This window comes from Astatotilapia calliptera, chromosome 3 (assembly GCF_964374335.1).
Source record: "Astatotilapia calliptera chromosome 3, fAstCal68.1, whole genome shotgun sequence".
Taxonomy (NCBI): Eukaryota; Metazoa; Chordata; class Actinopteri; order Cichliformes; family Cichlidae; genus Astatotilapia; species Astatotilapia calliptera.
Window position 1 is genome coordinate 54,166,472 of NC_137424.1, and position 20,817 is coordinate 54,187,288.

Below are 20,817 nucleotides of genomic sequence, written 5' to 3' on the forward strand. Positions count from 1 at the left end.
TTTCACTTTGTGATCAGATGCTCCATCACCGTTTCTTCCTGCTGCAGCGATGATCTTGACTTTATGAAGGGTTTGTGTGATTGATATCAGTATGATTCAGATAATTAGTGAAGATAAATGTTTGGGAAATTATTTTGTTGCATTTCCTGCTATATGATGTGCAGTAAAGATAATCCTAAAGGCTGCAATACAGCAGCTTTTAAAGTGAGGCCACAGCTCGTGCACACTAAGATGATCGCTTTCATGCAGCACATAATCTGTTGCCAGGTCTGTAGACCTTTTTTTTATTGTTCAGATACACGTTTGTTCTTCACACAACACAACTTGTATAGCAGCAGCATTCATAGTTCATTGGTGGGTTTAACACCTCCTATGGTAAAAGGTTCAGGATGTGATGATATGAAAGGAAAATATTATTAACATGAAGATGACCTGCATTCATCTGTGCATGCATTCATGCAAACATCCATCATCCATGCATGCATGCATGCAGTCATCTACCATACAATATCCATCCATGCATCTCCATAGTAATCCATGTATCCAACCATGTATGCATTGTTCATCCATCCATTCATCCTTCCATGCATGCATGAATCCAAACATGTATACATCATCCATCCACCCATCTACACATCTATCCATGATTCCTGCATGCATCATCTGTCTACCTATCTATCCATGCATCCATCAAAGTGTCCATCTACCCTTTGATGTCTGTCAGTCTGTTCGTGTGTCCGTACGGTGTTATCTTCATATTCAACTCTGGGTCCTGAAGGGAGTTGGAGCAGCTGCTTCTTTTATATATTTTTAATTTTAAATATGAAGGTCTTTTATCTTTCTTGTTCCACTGTGTGGCATAATACAGATTAAATGTAGTTTAGATTCCAGTGCAGTAGGACAGTCCTGATATAATAAAGTAACTAAGACATATTATGTGTACATATAGATATGTGTGCTTTAACAGCACACACCCACTCCCTGTCCTCTTCCACACAGTGAAAATGAGTGGACATGGTTCAACAACCGTCTCGTGATTCTCACAGTCTGTAAAGATTTTTCTCTTTGATGATTAAAACGTGCAGATAAAGTCTTTTTCTTGTCTTCCTTGCTTCCTTTCAAACTTCGTTTCACACTGTATCAAAGAAAAAAACAAAACAAAGAAACCCAGCTCTGCACCGACTTCCTGACACACATGCACAAAGTGTTGCTGTTTAGACTTTGAACACGCCCACACTCTCACACATATTAGAAACATGCTTCATGAAACGCTTTCAGTTTGAGCGACACCGCTGCACTCAGACCGCTGCAAAGGTATTTCTTTTCTTCTTGTGTGTGTGTGTATCCACGATAAAACTATTGTTACAGCTTTTATTTTCAGGAGTGAGTCGTGTATTTTTAATTTAGCTAACTTTTGATTAAATGTTTTGGACTAAAGTTTCCAAACGTGATATGCACCTGCTTTATCCACTTTTCAAAATTGAATCTATGTACAAGTATAAAGAATTAATTTACTAACTGATACAACAGATGAGATTAATTTGTCGTTTAGGAAAACAGATAATTGTTCATGGCACAGATTCATGAAGATGCTGGAATCTTCATGAATCTATGATGTGAATCTCCTGTTCCACTACATCTCAAAGGTGCTCTACTGTTCTCACATATGGTGACTTTGGAGGCCTCTTGGGTGCAATGAACGCACTGTAATCTTCAAGAAACCAGCTTGAGATTATCCTGATCTTTGTGACATGGTGTATTATTCTGCACCTTGCACCTTTAGGCAAGTGTAGTTGTGATTTGGTGTTATATAAATAAAATACAATTGACTTGAAAAGGCAAGTCATGGCCAGGAATAACACTGATGCAGGCTGTGGTTTTTAAATGATGCTCACTTGGGGCCCAAATGTGCCTAATGCCATTATACCAGCACCACCAGACGGAAGTATTAATACAATGCATCGATCTGTGCATCCATGTTCATGTAACACCAACTTTTGACTGCCATTTGAATTTTGCCACAGAAATCAAGACTCATCAGACCAGGCAACATTTTTCCAATGTCTTATTGTCTGTTTTTGGCGCTATATAAATAACATTGAATTAAACCTGCTTCAATGTTCCTTGTTAATTCAGAAATGCTCTTCTGCATACTTTGGTTGTAATGAGTGTTTATTTGAGGTACCATTGTCTCTGGTCATTCTTCCCTGACCTCTGACATCAACAAGGCCCAGAGAACTGCTGCTCACTTTACATTTTCCCTTTCAGAGTATTCTCTGTAAACCACAGAGATCACTGTGCAGTAAAATACCAGCAGATTAGCAGTTTCTGCAATACTTAGACCACCCTGTCCAGCACAAATAATCATACAACATTCAAAGTTTCTCAAATCACCTTTCTTCTTCATTCAGATGCAGTTTAGCAGCTTTACTGAATTAAACTGGGTGACAGGTGTATCCCACCAGAGGCCCTTTTTATGAAAGGCTAGAAAGTAGTTCAGGTACCCAACTGATGCAAACCTTGAAACTAACCTGCAAAAGCTGCAGAAACTCTGCTGCACATGTGTGAAGTATGCAGCTCAACTTGTTTGGTCCCGGTTGCCAAGATCGACCTATTTATAGAGCAACCTGGAGTGATTTAGAGAGCTGATAACCTCTGAGCATAACCGAGGTTGTGAGGTTTAGGGAAGCAAAAATAAGGAAATGATATCCTGGGCATGCCCAACTTGCTGTGTGAAAATGCAAATAAGCTCCTTAAGTAATTTAAGTGAGAGCATTTGCTTATGTTGACTCATTAGTACTTTTTGCCTTCATACTGAGCAGCACAGAGGTGCCGACCTCTGTCTTTTGTATTTAATTTGCTGTGTGTGTCACAGGAACAGAGAAAACGCTGTCTTACTTGCTGTGCATTCTTGACTTTCTGAGTCAGGAGTACTTGTAAACAAAGCTTGTATAAAGTGGAGAAAAGGGTCAGACTTTGGTGTGTTATTTTAAGTTGTTGCTTACGTTATCTTCCTTTAATTATAGCAAGCTCAAAATAAGTGTAGCTCGACCCTCTTGGGTTGATGTGACTTTTTTTTGAAGCAATGAGTTTGCATGAGTAGAGCTAATGTTGTGGTTCAGCCCGCTCTTGTTTCAAAATGGCTTTCAGCGAAAACTCGAACAAAATGCTCCAGAGATCTTCAGGATTTTCAACCTACAATCTAAAAAATAAAAAACCCTTTAAATCTCTGTGATGGTGAGAAATGTTTTTAGAGTAATTCATAGCAAAATGCACAATTTCTTTTTTAAAGTAAAGCTTGTGTGGTTCGTTTTAGATTACTTACGTTTGAATCTTTTTTTGAGAGCAAATCTTGCTCTTAAAAATGATACCTAAGCTTACCTTCAGGTTTTTTTTGATGATCATGGACTATAAGCTCACCATGACACAGTAAAAACCTTTCCTTTCAGAATCTTTTTGAGTCCCTCTGCTCTTAAAATGTACCTGGTTAAAGTTCCATCTGAAAAAAGCAAACAAAAAAAAACAGACATAAAAAAAGACACCTTTAATATAAAGCAGCTTTAATTAAAAAATAATAATTCTACTCTAAGGGGAATTCATGCTTAGATGAGGATTTCTGGTTGTCATCAGTGCAGATAGCTGCTGTCTTGATAAACTGAACGTCTGCTTCGTGAATAAATTTGGAGGAAACATGGTTCAAAACAGTTCACAACATAGAGCTGAAGAATATGAAGAACACAGAAAAATGTGAATTTCGACTCTACATGTGCTGAGACACAACAACAGTATGGCTAGCAGCTGCTATACACTAAAAACAGTTTTTACCTTTAAGTCTTACAAAACTTTCCTTTTTAAACTTTTCCAAAGAAACTTTTGAAAATATACTGACTGACGTCGTCATTTTCATTTTCTGGGTGTAACATGGGGTGCACAATCTAAGGATCATGAACTTTTAATGATAAAAAAAATAGAAATTGCGCACATTTTTATTGTGAAACAAGAAAGAAGGAAATGTTCTCAAAAAATTTGTCTGAAAACATAAATGACCATATTTATCTGACCAATCACTCTGAGTATCCACAGAGTCATCCTTAGTTTTTCCTTTTTGCTTTAGTTAAGGTCCACGTAGAAAAAATTTAGCTGGTCACTAAAGTACACGTCAAAAACCTCACATTTCTCAAGGCATCGTGTTAATCAGCAGCAGGATAGTGCAGTCATATCAGGGCAGGGCGGTGCAGCGGTTTGGCTGTCGGCTCACAGGAAGCCTTTCTGTGTGGAGCTTGCATGTTTTCTCTGCGGCTTCTCGTTGGTTTCCTTCAGGTGCTCCTTCCTCCTCCCACAGTCCAAACACATGCATGTTAGACGCTTTTTGAGTTTTTTGTTTTAAAATAATGTGTAGGTTTTTATTTTATAGGCTTTTGAGATAATTTTGGAGTCACATTAGAGCTGTTTGGGGGTTTTGGTTGGGGGTGTGAGATTGTGGTTTGACCCCTTTAACACTCATTAGTCTGTAGCCTGCTCTGTGACTGCCACCATGCTCTGATTAAAAACAATCTAAATCTGGTTAATAATTTAACAGTTCTCAGAACTTTAAACCCTGTCATTTCCTTCACGTTGACCTCAATGGCATTGGCTCTGTTCTCTAGTTTCAGTGTCTGCAGCCATACTTCAACCAAACAAACCAAACCTGAAGAAAAATGCAACTTTTATTCCTTCATATTTAAGAAGCCATTACTTCTCATGTTTTCTCATTTCTTCCCTGTTCTTATAACAGGAAGTGTTTTACTGAGGCACCTGTTAACAAGAAAAATAACCAAACCAAAGGAACAGCTGCTGTGGTGACAATGCACTGACAATGCCAGGAAGCTCGTCTACCATAGTCATGAAGCTGATATGTCAGCTTTTCTCGCTTTCTTTGTCCCCATTATCTGATTCATTTGTCTCTTAAAGATAAAAACCCAAAGAGATTGTGGGTCTTTTAAATGGTGTCGCAATCAATTTAAATAAATATCTGTGTGTTGCAGATGGAGTTTGCTTGCAGCCATGTTGTTTGCAACTGGAGTCCAGATGGACCAGGTGAGTTTCTTAAAGTGAATCTTTGCCAATGTGACAAATAATGCTCATGCTTGCTATAGTTAGAACCTTTCAAGTACATTAAGCCGGTGAAATGTTGACATCTTTGACCCTGAGTTGCAGAACAGTCTGCGTCTGTTTGTATTAAGTGCCACCAAAAAGGAAGAGAGCGTGCATAACTGCTTAAACCTGTTATAACGAAGGGTTTTTCCTCCAACTATAGGCGTTTTTCCTATGGGGCCCGAGTATGACAACATAGTGCCAGTAAAACAACAAGCAGGTAATTTTCTCACTCATGCACTTGCAAAAAATGTGCACAAGCATGCAGCTCTCATGACGCTGATGGTGATGAACCGTTGCTTTTTTCTGGCCAGAGCGTTGATTAAATTCTCAAGAGCATTGCAGTGAAATAACAGGAAAGCATATTAAGTAGTAATGTGTGTGCGTGCGTGTGTGTGTGTGTGGGCATGCTTGCAAATGCAAGACAGACAAAGAGACGAACTGTGTAGGAGATGTAAAGATAGAGGTTCAACAAGGGAAAGTCCACACAGAGAAAAAGATGTCAGATAGCTCTAATTAGCAAGATGTTAGAAGAGTGTGACAGTTAATGCTGATAAAACTAAAAAATCAGTCCAAATCAGTCTGGCTCCACCCCCATTGCCAGTAAAATTGAATTTCTCACCAACACAAATCAATTTCAGTGAAATTAATGTAAGAAATAAAGTAAATATTCCACATATCAAGTATTAACAAGTATTAACGCAGATCATAAAAACAAAAATCAAGATTTGTATTATTTGTTCTGCAGATAGATAGTAAATGGTTGGATAAGCACAACAGAATGGATGGATGGTGACAGATGGCCTGTAGAATTTTTTCTGAGTTCCTCAGGCCTTAAAATGTTGTTGGTTGAAGTTCAATCAGAAAAATCTAACAAAAAGACAGCATTTATTATAAAACAGCTTTCATATTTGCAGCTAGATAGATGGATATTAGGTCTCACAGTGAACGCTTTTATGACTTTTTGGCATTGATGTCACATGACTGTCAATGGTTCGGATTGTTTTGCAATGGTTTATGTGGTTCTTATGGTCCAGTGTGGTCGCAGCCATTCCCCATGTGATGGCCACTGATAACAATTTGCATATTGACGACTGCCAAATCGAGGCCACGGCCTATTGTTAGTGGTGCTAGGTTCAGATCATTTTGCGACGGTTTATGTGGTTCCATCTCATCATCTGAGATGGATGCAGTCACTTGGATCAGTGAAGAAATGTTGAGGCGAACAGAATAAACTTTCTGGGATTTCCTTGTCTGGATTATTGAGCATGCATTAAGACATTATTACTTTGGATTGTTTTCAGACTTCATGTTGCATTACTTCTAGGATTAATTCTGATTTCACTCCCAGTTTAGTTTCACTTTCACTTAGTCTTTGGTTAGGTAAGGGAACCAACATTATATGATTCGATTGGGGAAAAGGTCCCCTCTACTTCACCAGACTGAAAATCAGCAGCATGAAGTTTAAACTTTTTGTTTCAAATTTACATCAATAGGTATGGATGAGGTACAACACTGAGTGTTTCTTGTCTTGTGTTTCTACGGTGTATTGACAGACATACAGGCTTTTTGTGCTGGGGTGTTTTTTTCTGTTCTCAACCTCTTCTCCCATTAGCAGCTCAGTCTGAGTGGAGTTTTTTTCCCCTCTTCCTCTCACCTCATGTTATGAATTGTGTTGTTTTTTCCTATCAGCCTACCTCTCTGACATGTCTTCCCAATGTGATGTTTGTGTAAAGTTTGGTCAGAGGGCTCCTTTGTAAGTGTGCATGCGCCATTAGCGTGCTGCCTGCTGTAACCTATAATTTCCTTCGGGATTAATAAAGTATTTCTGATTTAGATTCTAATTTAAAATCTGTAAGACAGGGTGGAGGCTCTGTCATGGTTTGTGGCTGTATATCAACCAGAGGTGTTAAGCTCATTTTCATGCAGAAAAAAATGAAGCCGCTGCATGTCAGATGCTATCCAGAATGTACTATTTTTGCCTTACACCAACAGGAATAAATCATGGCTTCTGTTTCTGTTTGTTCATTTAAAGATAAAGGCGATAGTACTGAAATTAGTAAGATTACGGTCAGCTGATTAAAAAGCTCCTGGGTTTCCTAAAAAGGCCTGACATTCATGCTAATATATAGCTGACAGTTAGTATACAAGGAATAAACAATACAGAGTAGAAATGTGATAACTAAACTAAAGGGCAAGTGTGACCACCTGACTAATGTAATATTTTTTTGTTTGTTTGCTTGTTTTTAAGGAGAGTGAATTTTAAATTTACAACTCAAAATTTAAAGAGACAAAATCAGCTGTTAATTTTCACAATCTTTGATCGGATCAGCTGTAGCCATTTCCTTTAGGTCCATGGGTTGGTGGAAGTTTTATTCTGATAGACCTTTAATGTTTTAAGACAAGTTTTGAAAGAAGATTTTAAAAGGATCTCACATATGCACATCAGATAATGACTGCAGTGAGGTAATAAAGCCATAGCCTGGACTCTGCATGTCCTAGAGAACGTGTCACTTGATACGTTTTGCTTTTGTAGGCTATTTATTCAGTGTTTCCTTGTTACTTCAGATGAGGTTCCTCCACCGCTGCCCCCTCGTCGACTGAGGAAACCTCGGCCTACTTCTCTTCCTCTTTACAGCAATTCCTCCTTCGAGCCTCCGTCTGCTCCTCCCTCCCTCCCTCCTCCTGTTCCTCCCAGACGTGAGTTTGATTTGCCAGTCTTTCCTTATGTTTTATATTTGATATTTAATCTTTCTCTCTCTCTCATTTCCTTTTTGCGTTTCATCAGTTGACAAGCTGGAAGGATTAACCAGGTTGAAGGCCAACGTCAACGTTGTCTCACTCAATGTTGGAAAACTGGTTGACACTAGTCAAGGTCAGGGGGCACACACATGCAAACACACTTCCTTCCAAGTTTTTTGGGGATTTTATTAATCTCTTTTCTTTCTTTGCTTATCAGACTCAGGCATGGAGACTTTTCAAAGGCCAGTGATTTGTGGGAAATGTAGTGCTGCTTTGTCATGTCTCAGTTCGTTACAGAAGAACGTGAGTGGTAATTTAATTGCCGAATTTTTTATTTCTTTGGATTCAACCAATTGATTAACTGGTTTCCACTGGACAAAGGTAGTTGAAACAAACAAAAGCAAATCCTCTTCTTCTTGTGCAGGTTTGGCGATGTGAGTTCTGTGGATATGAAAACAGCGTAGACGAAAGTTTAGCTGCTTTGTGCATTGGCCAGCGAGCCGGTGTGCGCAGTGATGACCTTTACCTGCCCAGACAGAGTGAAGACGACTATCAGAACTTAGAGGACACGCTAGTTGTTTTCTGCGTGGACACTTCTGGCAGCATGAGCGTTACTACAGAGGTGTGTGGATTGCATTATTCAAACACACTGCGGGTAAAATTCCTACAGTCATTGTTTATCAAAAGCTGGAGGCTACCCTTGTGGTTGCAAAAAGAGTTCTTGCATGATTCAAAAGCTTGTAGGATCGCCTTGAGCATAAAATAACTTGAAGTAAATGCATTTCTGTATGATTTTATCAGTCGTCAAGTCCTCAGTGAAGAATATTATTCCACTCTCATTTAAGTGTGTTGCTTTAGTTGATTGAGTTTTGCAGGCATCCATTTATGGACAGCTCTGTTAAGGTCCTGCCACAGAACAGGACGTGCCACAGCGTTTCAGTGAGTTTGAGGTCTGGACTCTGAATTGGATCATCTGGATTCTTTTCTTTTTTAGACATTCAGTTGTAGATTTTGTGTGTTCTTGTCCTGTTGTATGATATAATTTGGACAAAGCTTTAGCTGTCGGACAGATGGGCTTACATTTGATTCTAAAATAAAGAATGGTATGCAGAGGAGTTGTTGGTTGACTCAATGACAACAAGGTGCCCAGGTCCTGTAGCTGCAATCAGCATCCACACAATATAGGTGTTTATGATGATATGCTGTGTTTGGGTTTCACTCTACATTGTGGCCAAACCTCCCACTTTGATCTCGTCTGTGCAGTCTTGTCTCTGTCAAGTTTTGTGTTTTGCTCAGATGCAAGTTTATTTACGTTTTATTTATTTATTTATTTTAGACAGAGAGAGAGAGAGAAAAGGGTTTCTTCTGGCAATCCTTCCAAACAAGCCGTACTTGTTCAGTCTTTTTCTAATGGCACTGTCAAGATTTTTTACATTTAACATGCTAACTCAGTCTGAGATGCACCTCTCAAGTTTCTTGCAGTTTATGTAAGCACTGCACAATCTGTTCTTCGGGTGGACTTACTGGGACATCCACTCTTAAAAAGATTGTGGCATTGTGGTAACATATAGCTAAATACCAAAATGTCTGCTGTCATCGAGGTGCCTACACTCACTTGTTATCAGTTAAACAAGTGTAATTAATTAGCAGCACCTGGCTGCTACTTACCTTCTGAATACCTGTAGTAGCAGTAAAGAGACATTCAGTTTTCCACAGTTGAAACCTCTTTTCCACATGATTGTAGGTTAATTAAATCACAATAAAACTCCATTTGAAATGTTCAGTCTTATCATGTTTGCTCTGCTTTAGGTTCCATCAAGCAATGGCTCTGTAACATACGTATCCAGACTAGAGGTGAGAGGATAATTTGTTGTGGTTTGATTGGCTGAGCTGCATTAACATAATCATTTTGTTTTAAAGTTTGTGCTGTTTTGTTTTAAAGGGTATGCAGGATGCCCTCTACAGGGCACTATTCACCATAAAGCAACGGTCCCCTCATCGGAGGGTGGCTCTGGTGACATTTAACGATGAGGTAGGAGATGTAGCGGTAGTAGTAGTAGTATTAATTATAACACTGATTCTTGTATGCTGCTTTTTTGAATCTTTCTTTTTTGTGAACATTTAAATACAAATATAAGTGTTATCCCATCCAACTAGCATGTGGTAAAAGATTGTAAAAGGTGTTTAGTATTCATTATGTCTTTGGACTCCAGAAATCACAATGAGAACAAATCATTATGGTTGATTCAGACTGAACCTGGGGTCCTTATCAGGAGTGGGGATGCTAAAGCTTTAGGTATTTTGCTGTCTACCTTAAAACAACGACAACAAAAACTAAATTAATTTTTTTTTACCTTTTACTCTACTGTTACATTTTTTTTTTACTTCCATGCGATCTTTCTCATTTTTTGAGTAGAATAGAATAGAAAAGCCCTTTATTGTCTTTCCTATGGTTTTGGGGGTTTTTTTTGGCCAATTTTAATCTATATGAATATATAATCGTGTCACTCAAGATATAATGAATATTTAATTGCATTCCTCTATGTTGCTATAACTAAGTACATTGCTCCAGTTTTACCTCAATGTTGTAAAATAGAAAAATCAGTGGAGCAGATCATAAGACGTCCTTGTTCATAGAACCAGACTTATAAAGTCCATTGAATCCCTTATTTATCACTACATGAGAGAATTTTAAATGTTTTCCTGTTTTTGTCCCCTTTGGACCTTGCATAATTGACAGTTATGTAGCCTGGCCCACAAAAACAAGAGGACTTCCTGTTTACCATGATGAACTGTCATGCTCTGTAGAAGATGGCTCTTCAGCAGACAGAAGGGAGAAGCAATCTGCCCTCATCTGCCAGAGAATTTGTTTTTTTGTCAAAATTTGAATTAAATGTTGAAGACATTAAATGAAGAAGACCTTATAAATCTCCTGCCCCTGGAGTACTCTAACTACATTCTGCTGGTTTCACAGGTAGTAATATATGGTGATGGTACTAGTGCTCCTATCACACTCAGGGATTGGGCGCTAGTTGACTACGACCATATATGGGAAAAGGGTGTGACTTACCACATCCCACACTGTATCGCTGAGACCTACAACGACCTAATACAGAGGGTCAAAGAGTAAGTGTTAGAAGTGTTTTAGAAACATGGAAGAATGCTCTGTACAGTCTGAAACACTCTTTGTTTTCTCCACATCTCTGACTCTAGACTCAGGGAACATGGAGCCACGTGTCTTGGTCCCGCAGCATTAGCCTCCGTTGCCATGGCTTCAAGGTACCCCGGGTCAAAAGTGAGTAAATGAGCGGTCAGATATCAGATTGGGACAACTGAGTGCTGTGACTGTCACCACTATTAACAAGAACCTTGCGGCTGTTGTGATTTACAGGTCATTTTATGTACTGATGGCAAAGCAAACATCGGACTGGGAGAGATGGAGGAAGCTCCCTCTCTGACTCCTTCTGCCTTTACTCCATATTTCTATACTCAGCTGGCTCTAGATGCGGTACAGAAGGGGTAAGGGCTCACATGCATGCACAAAGTTGTTGAGCATTTGTCAAGGGACAGGATGAAGTTTACAGACTCTTGTGTGGCAGGTAAATGATTGCTCACCAGAGACATGGTTAACGCAATTAAACATTGACAAATGCTCAATGTTTAATTGCGTTAACCATGTCTCTGGTGAACAATCATTTACCTGCCACACAAGAGTCTGCCTCAAAGTCAGACAGGCACCACCTCTGCTCCTAAACACAGCAGCTGATAAGAATAGTCCTGTTTTGTTTTGCAGATTTAAGTGTAAACTTCATCCTGTCCTCTTCGAGTATTGAAATTGTGTGGTATTTAGAGATATTCCTGTCAAATATTGATCGTAGGCGATCGTGACTCAAGAGTTGGGAGTTTGCCTTGTAATCGGAAGGTTGCTGGTTCGAGCCCTGGCTCCAACAGTCTCGGTCGTGGTGTCCTTGGGCAAGACACTTCACCCGTTGCCTACTGGTGGTGGTCAGAGGGCTCGGTGGCACCAGTGTCTGCCACCGCCGCCATCACCTGTGTGTGAATGGGTGGATAACTGGATGTGTAAAGCGCTTTGGGGTCCTTAGGGACTAAGTAACGAGCTATACAAATATAGATAAATGGCCATTTACCATTTCAAATCTTTTACTTTTTTCTGTTTACAGAGTATATTTGTTTTAATTTTAATTACACAGTCCCGATCAAAAGTTTATGAACACTTGAAAAATGACAAAAAAAATCATATTTTGCATGGTTGGATCTTAACAAGGTTCCTGACAGAACAGATTCAAGTGCAGACTGTGTAATTAAAGCAAAAGATTTTTATTTTCAATACCAGCTGATCAAAAGTTTAGGACCGCATGCCTTTAAAAGGCCAAATTTGTGCAAAAATGTGGGTTCATTGTCATTTTCTGTCAGATAGTCACACTGTCATGATGTTCTGATGGCAAAGGCAAAAAAACGTCCCTTTTTGAACGTGGTCGGGTTGTTGAACTGCATAAGCAGAGTCTCTCGGAACATGCCATCGCCTCTGAGGTGGGACGCAGTAAAACAGTCATTTGGAATTTCTTAAATGATCCTGGGGGTTATGGAACAAAAAAGTCAAGTGGAAGACCCAAAACAATTTCACCAGCACTGGATCCAATTGGCTGTCTGTCAAGACACTGGACAATTCCCGAACCAAATTAAGGCCGTTACTGGTGCCAACTGCAGCCCCCTAACCATCAGACAGCATATAGTTTGAAGGGCCTCAAAAACAAAAAACGTCTTCAATGGTATCGTCTCCTTGAATGCCACAGAACTGACCATGTGGACTTTGCAAGAGAGAACTAAACATGGGACATTGAAAGGTGGAATAAAGTTTATTCTCTGATGAAATTTTTTTTTAACCTTGATGGTCCTGATGGTTTCCAACGTTACTGGCATGACAAGTAGATCCAACCTTAGATGTTTTCTATGCGTCACAGTGGAGGGGACACAATAATGGTCTGGGGTGATTTTTCCTTCAGTTTAACAATGGAGCTTGTGCAGAGGCATCAAACGGCCACTGATTTCTGTTTTGGGGGCAATTACAGGGTTGTTTTTTTTTGGAGGTGTGGTCCTAAACTTTTGATCAGCTGTAAAACAGCCTTTTTCAGTTTAAGCATTGTTTTCAATAAATGATGCATGCTCAAAAAACCTCCCATTTCTTCTTATTGCATGTTGAAGCTCTACTTGGAACCTTGTTAAGATCCAGCCATGCAAAATATGATTTGTTTTGCCATTTTTCAAGTATTCTTAAACTTTTGATTGGGATTGTAAAAATAAAACCGTCAGTCAAAATAAAACAGTGGGGGAAAAAAAAGAAAAAAAAAGAAATGCTTGTGAGGAGAGGTTCACAATGACCAGAATCTGGAACAGAACAAAGACGTCAACATCTGGTGAAGTTTAAGAGCCTTTACTCCAGTGCAAATCAGTTGACTTGTAGCTTATCAGCACAAAAAAGTCACTTTGTTGGGATAAACAAAGTAAAAACTGGAAACATATGCTTTGTTCTGGAGTAGAAATGGAGAATTTACTACTAAGACTTCATTTTACAGCTACATGCTACAGTTTGTACACTCTTTTATATACTCTTTGCACATGTACTCTACAGCATTCCAGAATTCAGACTCACCTGGCTACAGCAGGGTGTCTAGCTCAAACCTTTGAACTTTTCACATCTGCATGAACTGAGCACATCAGCCACAAGACCTGTCTAATTCTGTGAAAAACATATCTCTTTCTTTCCTTTTTCAGAGTCATAATATCAGTAATGACTTTTGAAGGGACAGACTGTCGCCTGGCTGATATTGGTAAACTGGCAGATGCTACGGGAGGAAGAGTGAGATAGACACAAATTAATTCACACAAGCAAACACAAAGAAGAACATATTACTGTAACTCTTGCTCCTTGGCTTGCGCAGGTAAATATTGTCAGCATTGGCACGGTAGCAAGAGAGATTCAATCGGTCTCCGAAGATAACGTCCTAGCTACAGGAGTCAAAGCAACCCTGCTCGCTTCTGATGGAGTGTGAGTGGCAACGTAAAAACACTGCCACATAAACATTTTACATACTCGATTGTATGTTAGTCTAATAACAATAATAATATAGAGTGGTGCAGTGGTATCCAAAATATTAATTTCCTTTGTTTCCTTCTTTTATTTTCACTCTTCTCTCTCTTTCACTTTAGGTATTTTCCATATGAGGATGAAAACAATCACAAACTGGTAAGAGAGATTGGGAATGTCACCAAAGGTCTGGAGATCACCTTCCAGTTTGCTGTAAAACCAGATTTTATGGAATGTAGGTCAACTCTGCTGTATTATTACTGCTTAAAAATCATTTTTAGTGCAGAAAGCATTTAATAGAATCAACCAAAGTCTAATCTATTTTGTTATATATTGGTCTGTATTCACCAGTTTTTCTCCAGAAAGGAATGCTTCCATTCCAAATGCAGCTCAGCTTCAAGACCAGAGACCAACACAGAATCACTCGCATCATCACCGAACAACGACCAGCAACTACCTGCAGGTAAAAAGCTGGAGCTGGGTGTTAAATACTTTTAGAATCATTAACTTAAATGTGTTCCAGTTAATCATAAAATATATTTATATATTTAATTTCATCTTGTTTATCTGTCTGTCTGAAGTCGGATTTTTGCAGGTAGACTTAACATGGCAGTGCTCGATGTTCACTGCGCACAGCTCTGTGCCAGTTTAACCATGGAGGGTAAAGTGCAGGAGGCACAAAGGCAGCTGAAAGCACAGCAAGACCTGCTGCAACAAGTCAGGTATGAGTCTTGTAGAGGATACATGGAGAAAAAGGTAATAATGAATGCACATATGAGAGATTCAGTAGCCAGCTATTAAGGCACTGATAATGTATGCTGCATGCTATTGTTGTGATGAATCCTGTAAAAAGTCAATTTGGTGAATTTGGACCTAAGTCAATGAAAGCCAGACCGAAATCTGTTTTTACTACAAGCATTTTTATTATTATGGTTTACACAAAATTTATAAGAAATGTGAAGAAGTGTTTACTTTGTAGAAGTGACAGAAAGTGGCTAAAACAACTCTATATAGATCCCAGATAATATAGCTACTGTTTTCTGCAACATTTGGCCACTCAGTGTTTCAGGAATTAAATTTGAGACACCACGTGCATAAAATGGTCATTAAACTTTATCATACAGAGAAAAGAAGTTCGAGTTCTCCTAAAAACAAACTAACTTACCTTAGTATTCTTTTATATAGTCCAAACGTAAAGTGTTACACATTATGTTGAGGAATAATTATGCAAATATTCTCAACTTTATTACTTTTGTGTAGTTACTGCTGCCTGCCTTTGTAGGAAAGATATTTTCCAAGTGTGGCATTTAATCTCTTGTCACTATTTTATTACTACCGGACATTTAAACTTTTATAAATATTCAGATTATTATTTTTTAAATCCCTATAACAATAAATAGCAAAGCAGATATGTATGCAGATCTTAGTACACATTGAATGGGGGGGATCTAGACCCATCAGTTCACCTGTACTGTGGGGCCACTGAGCCACACCTGATCATTTTACGTTAACGGTTGAAGTGAGTAGAAGAAAGTGGAATGGTTTTAAGGGGTTAGAGTTCAAGTGTGTGTGTGACTTTACTGTGTTGTAGGCAGTAACAGTGCCTCTTTCTAAACTACAGCAAGTGGAGGCCAATCCAAAAGGAAGAGAGTATGTATGGTAACTGGATGGAAACCATGACGACAATTTGTGAGGACATTACCACGGAATCCCAGGTATTCATACACTTTTTTAATGAAGACAATTAGATGAAATATCACACAGTGAGTTGTATCATTATATAAACCCTTTGTTTATGTAGCATGAACATTTTGGAAGTATTCATTTTTATTTTATTTTTACATGTGTCAGATGTTGTGTTTGTCTGTGACTGAGCAGGCAAAGATTTGGAAAATCGTACTTTTATACAACTGCCAATCAAGCAGCACAAGAATTCATGAAACATTAATCAGATGTTGTGCACTCGTAATCTTTCTTTTTTTATTTGTTTTTTGTCTGCACATACATTGCAACAGATCAACAACAAAGTTAATACTAACTTCTAACAGTCGTAAATATGAAAATATAGCCCTCACCCTATAAATTTTAACTTGAGTAAATACTAAACTCAGAGTGAGAATGAGCTTATTGAACTCCATCACAGCCCCTTAATGGTCAGCACCTTTCAAGCAACCACAGTGAATAAAGTTTTTATAGCTACTTTTTGAACCTCTCCATAGACGAAAATTTTGCAATTAGTGCAAGAGTACAAGATCCACTGGAACAAGATATTAGATTTTGTTTATTGGTCTGTTTATGAGTTTGTAAAAAATAGTTATTCACAGATTATCAATTTTTTTACATCTATTACAGCTGACTCTTTCTGATGAAGCAGCTAAGGTGGTGTACCAGATGAAGAGAGCCAGCAGTGTCAGAAACAACAACAACAGCAGCAACACAGTTAATGTCCAAAAGAAGACCACAAAGAAGAAAAAGGCTGTCATGGAGGCTGTGTAAATTAAAAGACAAAACAAAACTGTTTATTAAGCAATTAATTTTACAGCAGTGAGAGAACCATAGTTTCTTTTTATTTAAGAAGCCCAGAGTACAGACAGGCAAATGTATATGACTAAAAATCTTCTGTGTCTGAGATGCTGTTGTACAATAGATTCAATAAGAGCTCCTACCTCTTTGCTTATTCCACGCCTAATTATTGAGCTGGAAATGGATACAATTTTTCCAACACTGATCTACTCTAGAAAAACTGTACGAGGAGTTTTATCACATTTTTAAATGCAAAATCTCATAAACTGAAGAATTTAGAGTGGTTGTAACTGATTTCGTAGAAGCTGTTACGATTATAGTTTTCTTTGTATTGTAATTATATTTCTTAATAGTCTACAACAGAGATGGGCAGTAACGAGTAAAGTAAGGCATTAATACTGCAAAAAAGGTCATTAGATTACTGTTACTTTCCCGTAAGCACGCTGCGTTACTGCGTTACTCTCACATTGCGTTTGTGAGAGTGTCTCATGACAATGACATAAGCGAGTGCGACGTTCGTGGCAACTGTGTGCAGATCAACAATGGATAATATAACGAGTGCAGGAGTATGAGGTGCAGTATTTAATGCGTGGAAGTACTGACCTTACTTTGAGTTTGATTCCGTAAAAAGTGACAAAATCATCAGCATCTGCTGCTCACTGTCTGGGAAGAAAATTTCTTTTTACAGGGAAAAAACCCCTAATCTTCAGAGCAAGCACTGAGTATGCTGCCACGGCAATGTGAAATTCAAAGAGAAACTCCCAGATCCTTCCTCTGACATGACCACTGCGGCATACCTGCACCAGGGCAAACATCCGCCTACCACTTTTTATTTATTTTCTGCTGTGTTTTACTTGCATCTATTTGAAAGAGTGAGTGTGAACACCAAAAATTGTTTTATTTTATGTGCAGGAATGTGCAGAAAATAGGTTTAAATGTTAAACAAATTTCTTCCAGTCAGAGAATGGTGCATATAATTTAATTTTTGCTTGATGCATTAAGTTAAAATATTAAAACTAATAAAACTAGTTTTAAAAGGAGACTTTTTCATTTGATTACATTTTGTATGATGGATTGTGCAGAAAAAGTAGAATTGGGCTGAAAGATCTATCACTTTATCACCTATTCAGGTTGTAAATCATGTTTTTAAAAAGTCAGTTCAAGTAATGGGATTACTTTTGAGGGGAAATAATCAGTAATTAGTTACTGATTACTGTCAATTTGGTCATGACAATTTGCATATTAATAATCAAGGAACTGACCTCCCAGTCCATTGTTCCTTCAGTGGGCTGGTTTCAGTCATTATTCAAATGTACTGTTTATAAGACTGGGGAAACCTGCAGTCAGCTGAGACTGAACAAGTCACTGTGACGAAACGTTTCTCCCACTGACAACGCTAAGTCCAGAACATAATCAACCTTTTGAGACTGTCAATTTGATCCAAATATTTAGACCAAATTGAACTTTCTACACAAATGACAAAAAAAATTATTGGCCAAATTAAAGTCAAATTTGAAGTGTGATTGCAACAAATAATTCTTTTGTTGAATTTATCATATGTAGACCATACAGGTTCTTTTAGTATCAAGGACTGTTGTTTCTGAATTAAGACTGACAAAAAGTTTATGAGAACTGCCTTAAATCAGTCAGCAAAAAATGTAGCCAGACAAATGTGCTTTTATTTGATTTCTGTTTTAGAGGAATTTTTGTAAAACAAAATGAAACAGTTTTATTTGTTTCATGTGTAATAAATGAACGTGTTTGACATTTCTAAATTAGTCCTGTTTTTATTATATTACAAGAATATTGTTTTTAGTAATGCGATAATAATGCGATTTCATGTGGGATTATTCTGATCTTTACTGGAATTCACATCTGTGACATCAAGCAGTAAAATTTATAATGACAAAAATGTATGAATAACAGCAAATTCATTATATAGTGAAGCACATTTAAACTGATCTATGTTTGATGATATTCATTTGTTGCGGGATTTGCTCGCGTTTTTGTGGCTGGGTGTCCTGTGAGGACCGTAGGTGATGTGTGTGTGAGCATGCGCGTGAGGAGACGCTGTGAGCGCAAAAAATGTCGCGGGTAGAGACAGTGACGGGGGCAGCGTTCTAACGGGCTACAGCCTATGCAGTGTGTATTTGAATGTGCAGTACCGTTATTAAAGCCTCATCCCTTCAGTATCTCAGGTGTCTTGGCTAATTTCTGCCTGCCTCACTACTCCACAAAAGTGGGGGGATTTAACCCCAAAGTAGGACAAAACTTCGGCCCTGGAGGAAGTATCTGTCAGGGTCCTGGGACTGGGCGACCCAGGACCCCTGGGCAGTCATGGACCTGTGTTATTGTTGTGTATTTTGGTGTTGCTTCCCCTTCTCTGTGCTTGTGTATATGTGTGTGTGTGTGTGGGTGGCTGAGCACTTGTTTATAAGCGGCGTCAGGCCTGGAGGGTGTGGCCCTGCAAGGGGACTGGCCACACCCGAAGCCACACACCTGCTGCTGATCAGGCCTCGTCGGGGGAGCTACTTAAGAGAGTCTTGGAGCTCCCACCGACGCGGGATCATTGCTTGGGACTCCACGTTAGTTACCCAGTTTAGGTTTTGGTCGTGTAGTGTATGCCTGCCATTGTTCAGTGTCCTGACTGCTGCCGCTATTGTTTCCCGCAGGAGGAGCGTGGAAGGCTTAAGGAGCAGCGAGCACCGGGAGTGCAGACACGGGAGCAGAGAGCACTAGGAGGACACGACACGGGAGTCTGGGGAAAAACACGGGGATTTATTGTTGTTTGATATCACCCTCTGTAAATAAACGCACTGCTTGAACTTTGAGCTCCGCGCCTGGGTCCTCCTTCCCCACATCCCCACGGTCTGCCAGCCAGACCGTGACAGAATCTCCCCTTGCATCTCCCGACCACGGTCAGGGGACCGACGGTGAGGAATGGTTAGTAATTTTACTCCTATTTGATGGGCACAACCAAACAGTTCATGACAAGCTTATGTATCAGTATGTTTTTGCTGTTGTAGCAAAAACGGTTTGTCTTTAGATAGTGAGTCAGGCTTTACTTTCTCAAACTATATGATACTACAAGACAGAAAGAAAAATAACTTAAACTTTACTATGAGATGCAATCAACACATATACAGTTATATGAGGTAGAAATGATTGTTTTCTAATTAAGAGACATTATATTCTGAAACTACTATAATAGTTTTTTTTAGCCAATACCAAAAATGGCTTCAGATACTGAAATGTCTCTTTTTAATTTCAAACTATTTAAAAAAGTTTGAGATTTAAATTTTGATTAAACAAAACAAGCACAGTAATAATGCTGCTTTGAGCTCTGGATAACTGTAACTTGCATTTGCTGCTATTTTATGATTTTTGTTTTTCTCAAACACTCATTTTATTAGTTTTAAACTCATATGAAACAGCTAAAAGGTAGTTCTATATTAAACTACTGCAAATGCTTCATGCTTTATGAGTAACACTGATCTAATCTTATTATTTCTAATGCTGTAACACTCACCCAGAACATTTTCATAATACAGCAAAAAAACACAGAGTCATCACAGATTTACAGACCAGCTTGTTGCAATGCTTAAGTCTTTTAATGTTGTATAAGACAAGCTGACAAAACAAAGTTCAGTCAAAACTCCATAGATCAAATATCTATTTTATAATCATAAAATGTCACATGCTGAGTTGTGCTTATCTTTGAAAAGAAACTCACTCTCATCGTTCTCTTTTGCTCGCCTTCTGTTTCCTAAATTCAGAGTCACAGTGGAACCTATCCTGTTCCTCAGTCCTCTTGAGCGACCTGCTCACGTCTTTGTTTTCTCTCTGTGTCTCTTCTTTCTCTATGCTTGTCTTGCTTATCTGTCTGTCTGTGGGTGGAACTCATCGTGGGTTCCCGCCTCTGTCAGAGCATGTCTGCACCAATCAACCGCCTGTTCCAGATGAGCTCATCAGGAGGCCACTACTTCATGTGGTGACTGAGGTTCATTATTTGCTGGATTGTTGAATTATGCTATTAGTAAAGTCCTGGGTCTGGACACTAGTGTGTTTCCCTTGCCCACCCCCCCATAACTGCGCATACAGACCTTCCCTGGATCTTCCCTGCCCTCGAGTGTTTGGAGAGACTACATTAGTGGATATCACTCTGGTGCATTTATTTACAGTGAAAACACTAAACATGAACACACTGAATCCCACCTCCTGCTCCACCCAGGGTTCCTGACAGTGTTTAAAATACAGCAGCTTTTGAAATCCTCAGCCCAACAATCATGCCACTTTCAAAGTATCTTAAATCA

The 20,817-nt window shown here is 38.8% G+C and overlaps 1 protein-coding gene and 1 long non-coding RNA gene across 2 annotated transcripts; both read left to right on the plus strand.

Moving 5' to 3' along the window:
- Positions 1-1,272: 1,272 nt before the first annotated feature.
- Positions 1,273-17,544, plus strand: LOC113019234 (circularly permutated Ras protein 1). The gene is made up of 19 exons (XM_026162791.2): positions 1,273-1,314; positions 5,025-5,076; positions 5,297-5,353; positions 7,702-7,833; positions 7,922-8,008; positions 8,093-8,178; positions 8,300-8,497; positions 9,685-9,729; positions 9,818-9,907; positions 10,850-11,001; positions 11,089-11,170; positions 11,267-11,394; positions 13,669-13,753; positions 13,836-13,942; positions 14,104-14,216; positions 14,333-14,444; positions 14,563-14,703; positions 15,603-15,696; positions 16,334-17,544. The coding sequence occupies exons 2-19, from the start codon at positions 5,025-5,027 to the stop codon at positions 16,475-16,477; spliced, it is 1,905 nt and encodes a 634-aa protein (XP_026018576.2). The 5' UTR covers positions 1,273-1,314; the 3' UTR covers positions 16,478-17,544.
- A 1,415-nt stretch (positions 17,545-18,959) lies between these two features.
- Positions 18,960-19,335, plus strand: LOC145421680 (uncharacterized). The gene is made up of 2 exons (XR_013903039.1): positions 18,960-19,089; positions 19,177-19,335. It is a non-coding gene; the product is annotated as an uncharacterized LOC145421680 (long non-coding RNA).
- Positions 19,336-20,817: the final 1,482 nt, after the last annotated feature.

Coding starts and splice junctions, on each gene's coding strand:
- LOC113019234 (XM_026162791.2), top strand. CDS start 5,025: ATGGAGTTTGCTTGCAGCCATGTTGTTTGCAACTGGAGTCCAGATGGA. Junction 7,834..7,921: donor TCCTCCTGTTCCTCCCAGAC/GTGAGTTTGATT, acceptor GCGTTTCATCAG/TTGACAAGCTGGAAGGATTA. Junction 8,179..8,299: donor TCAGTTCGTTACAGAAGAAC/GTGAGTGGTAAT, acceptor CTTCTTGTGCAG/GTTTGGCGATGTGAGTTCTG.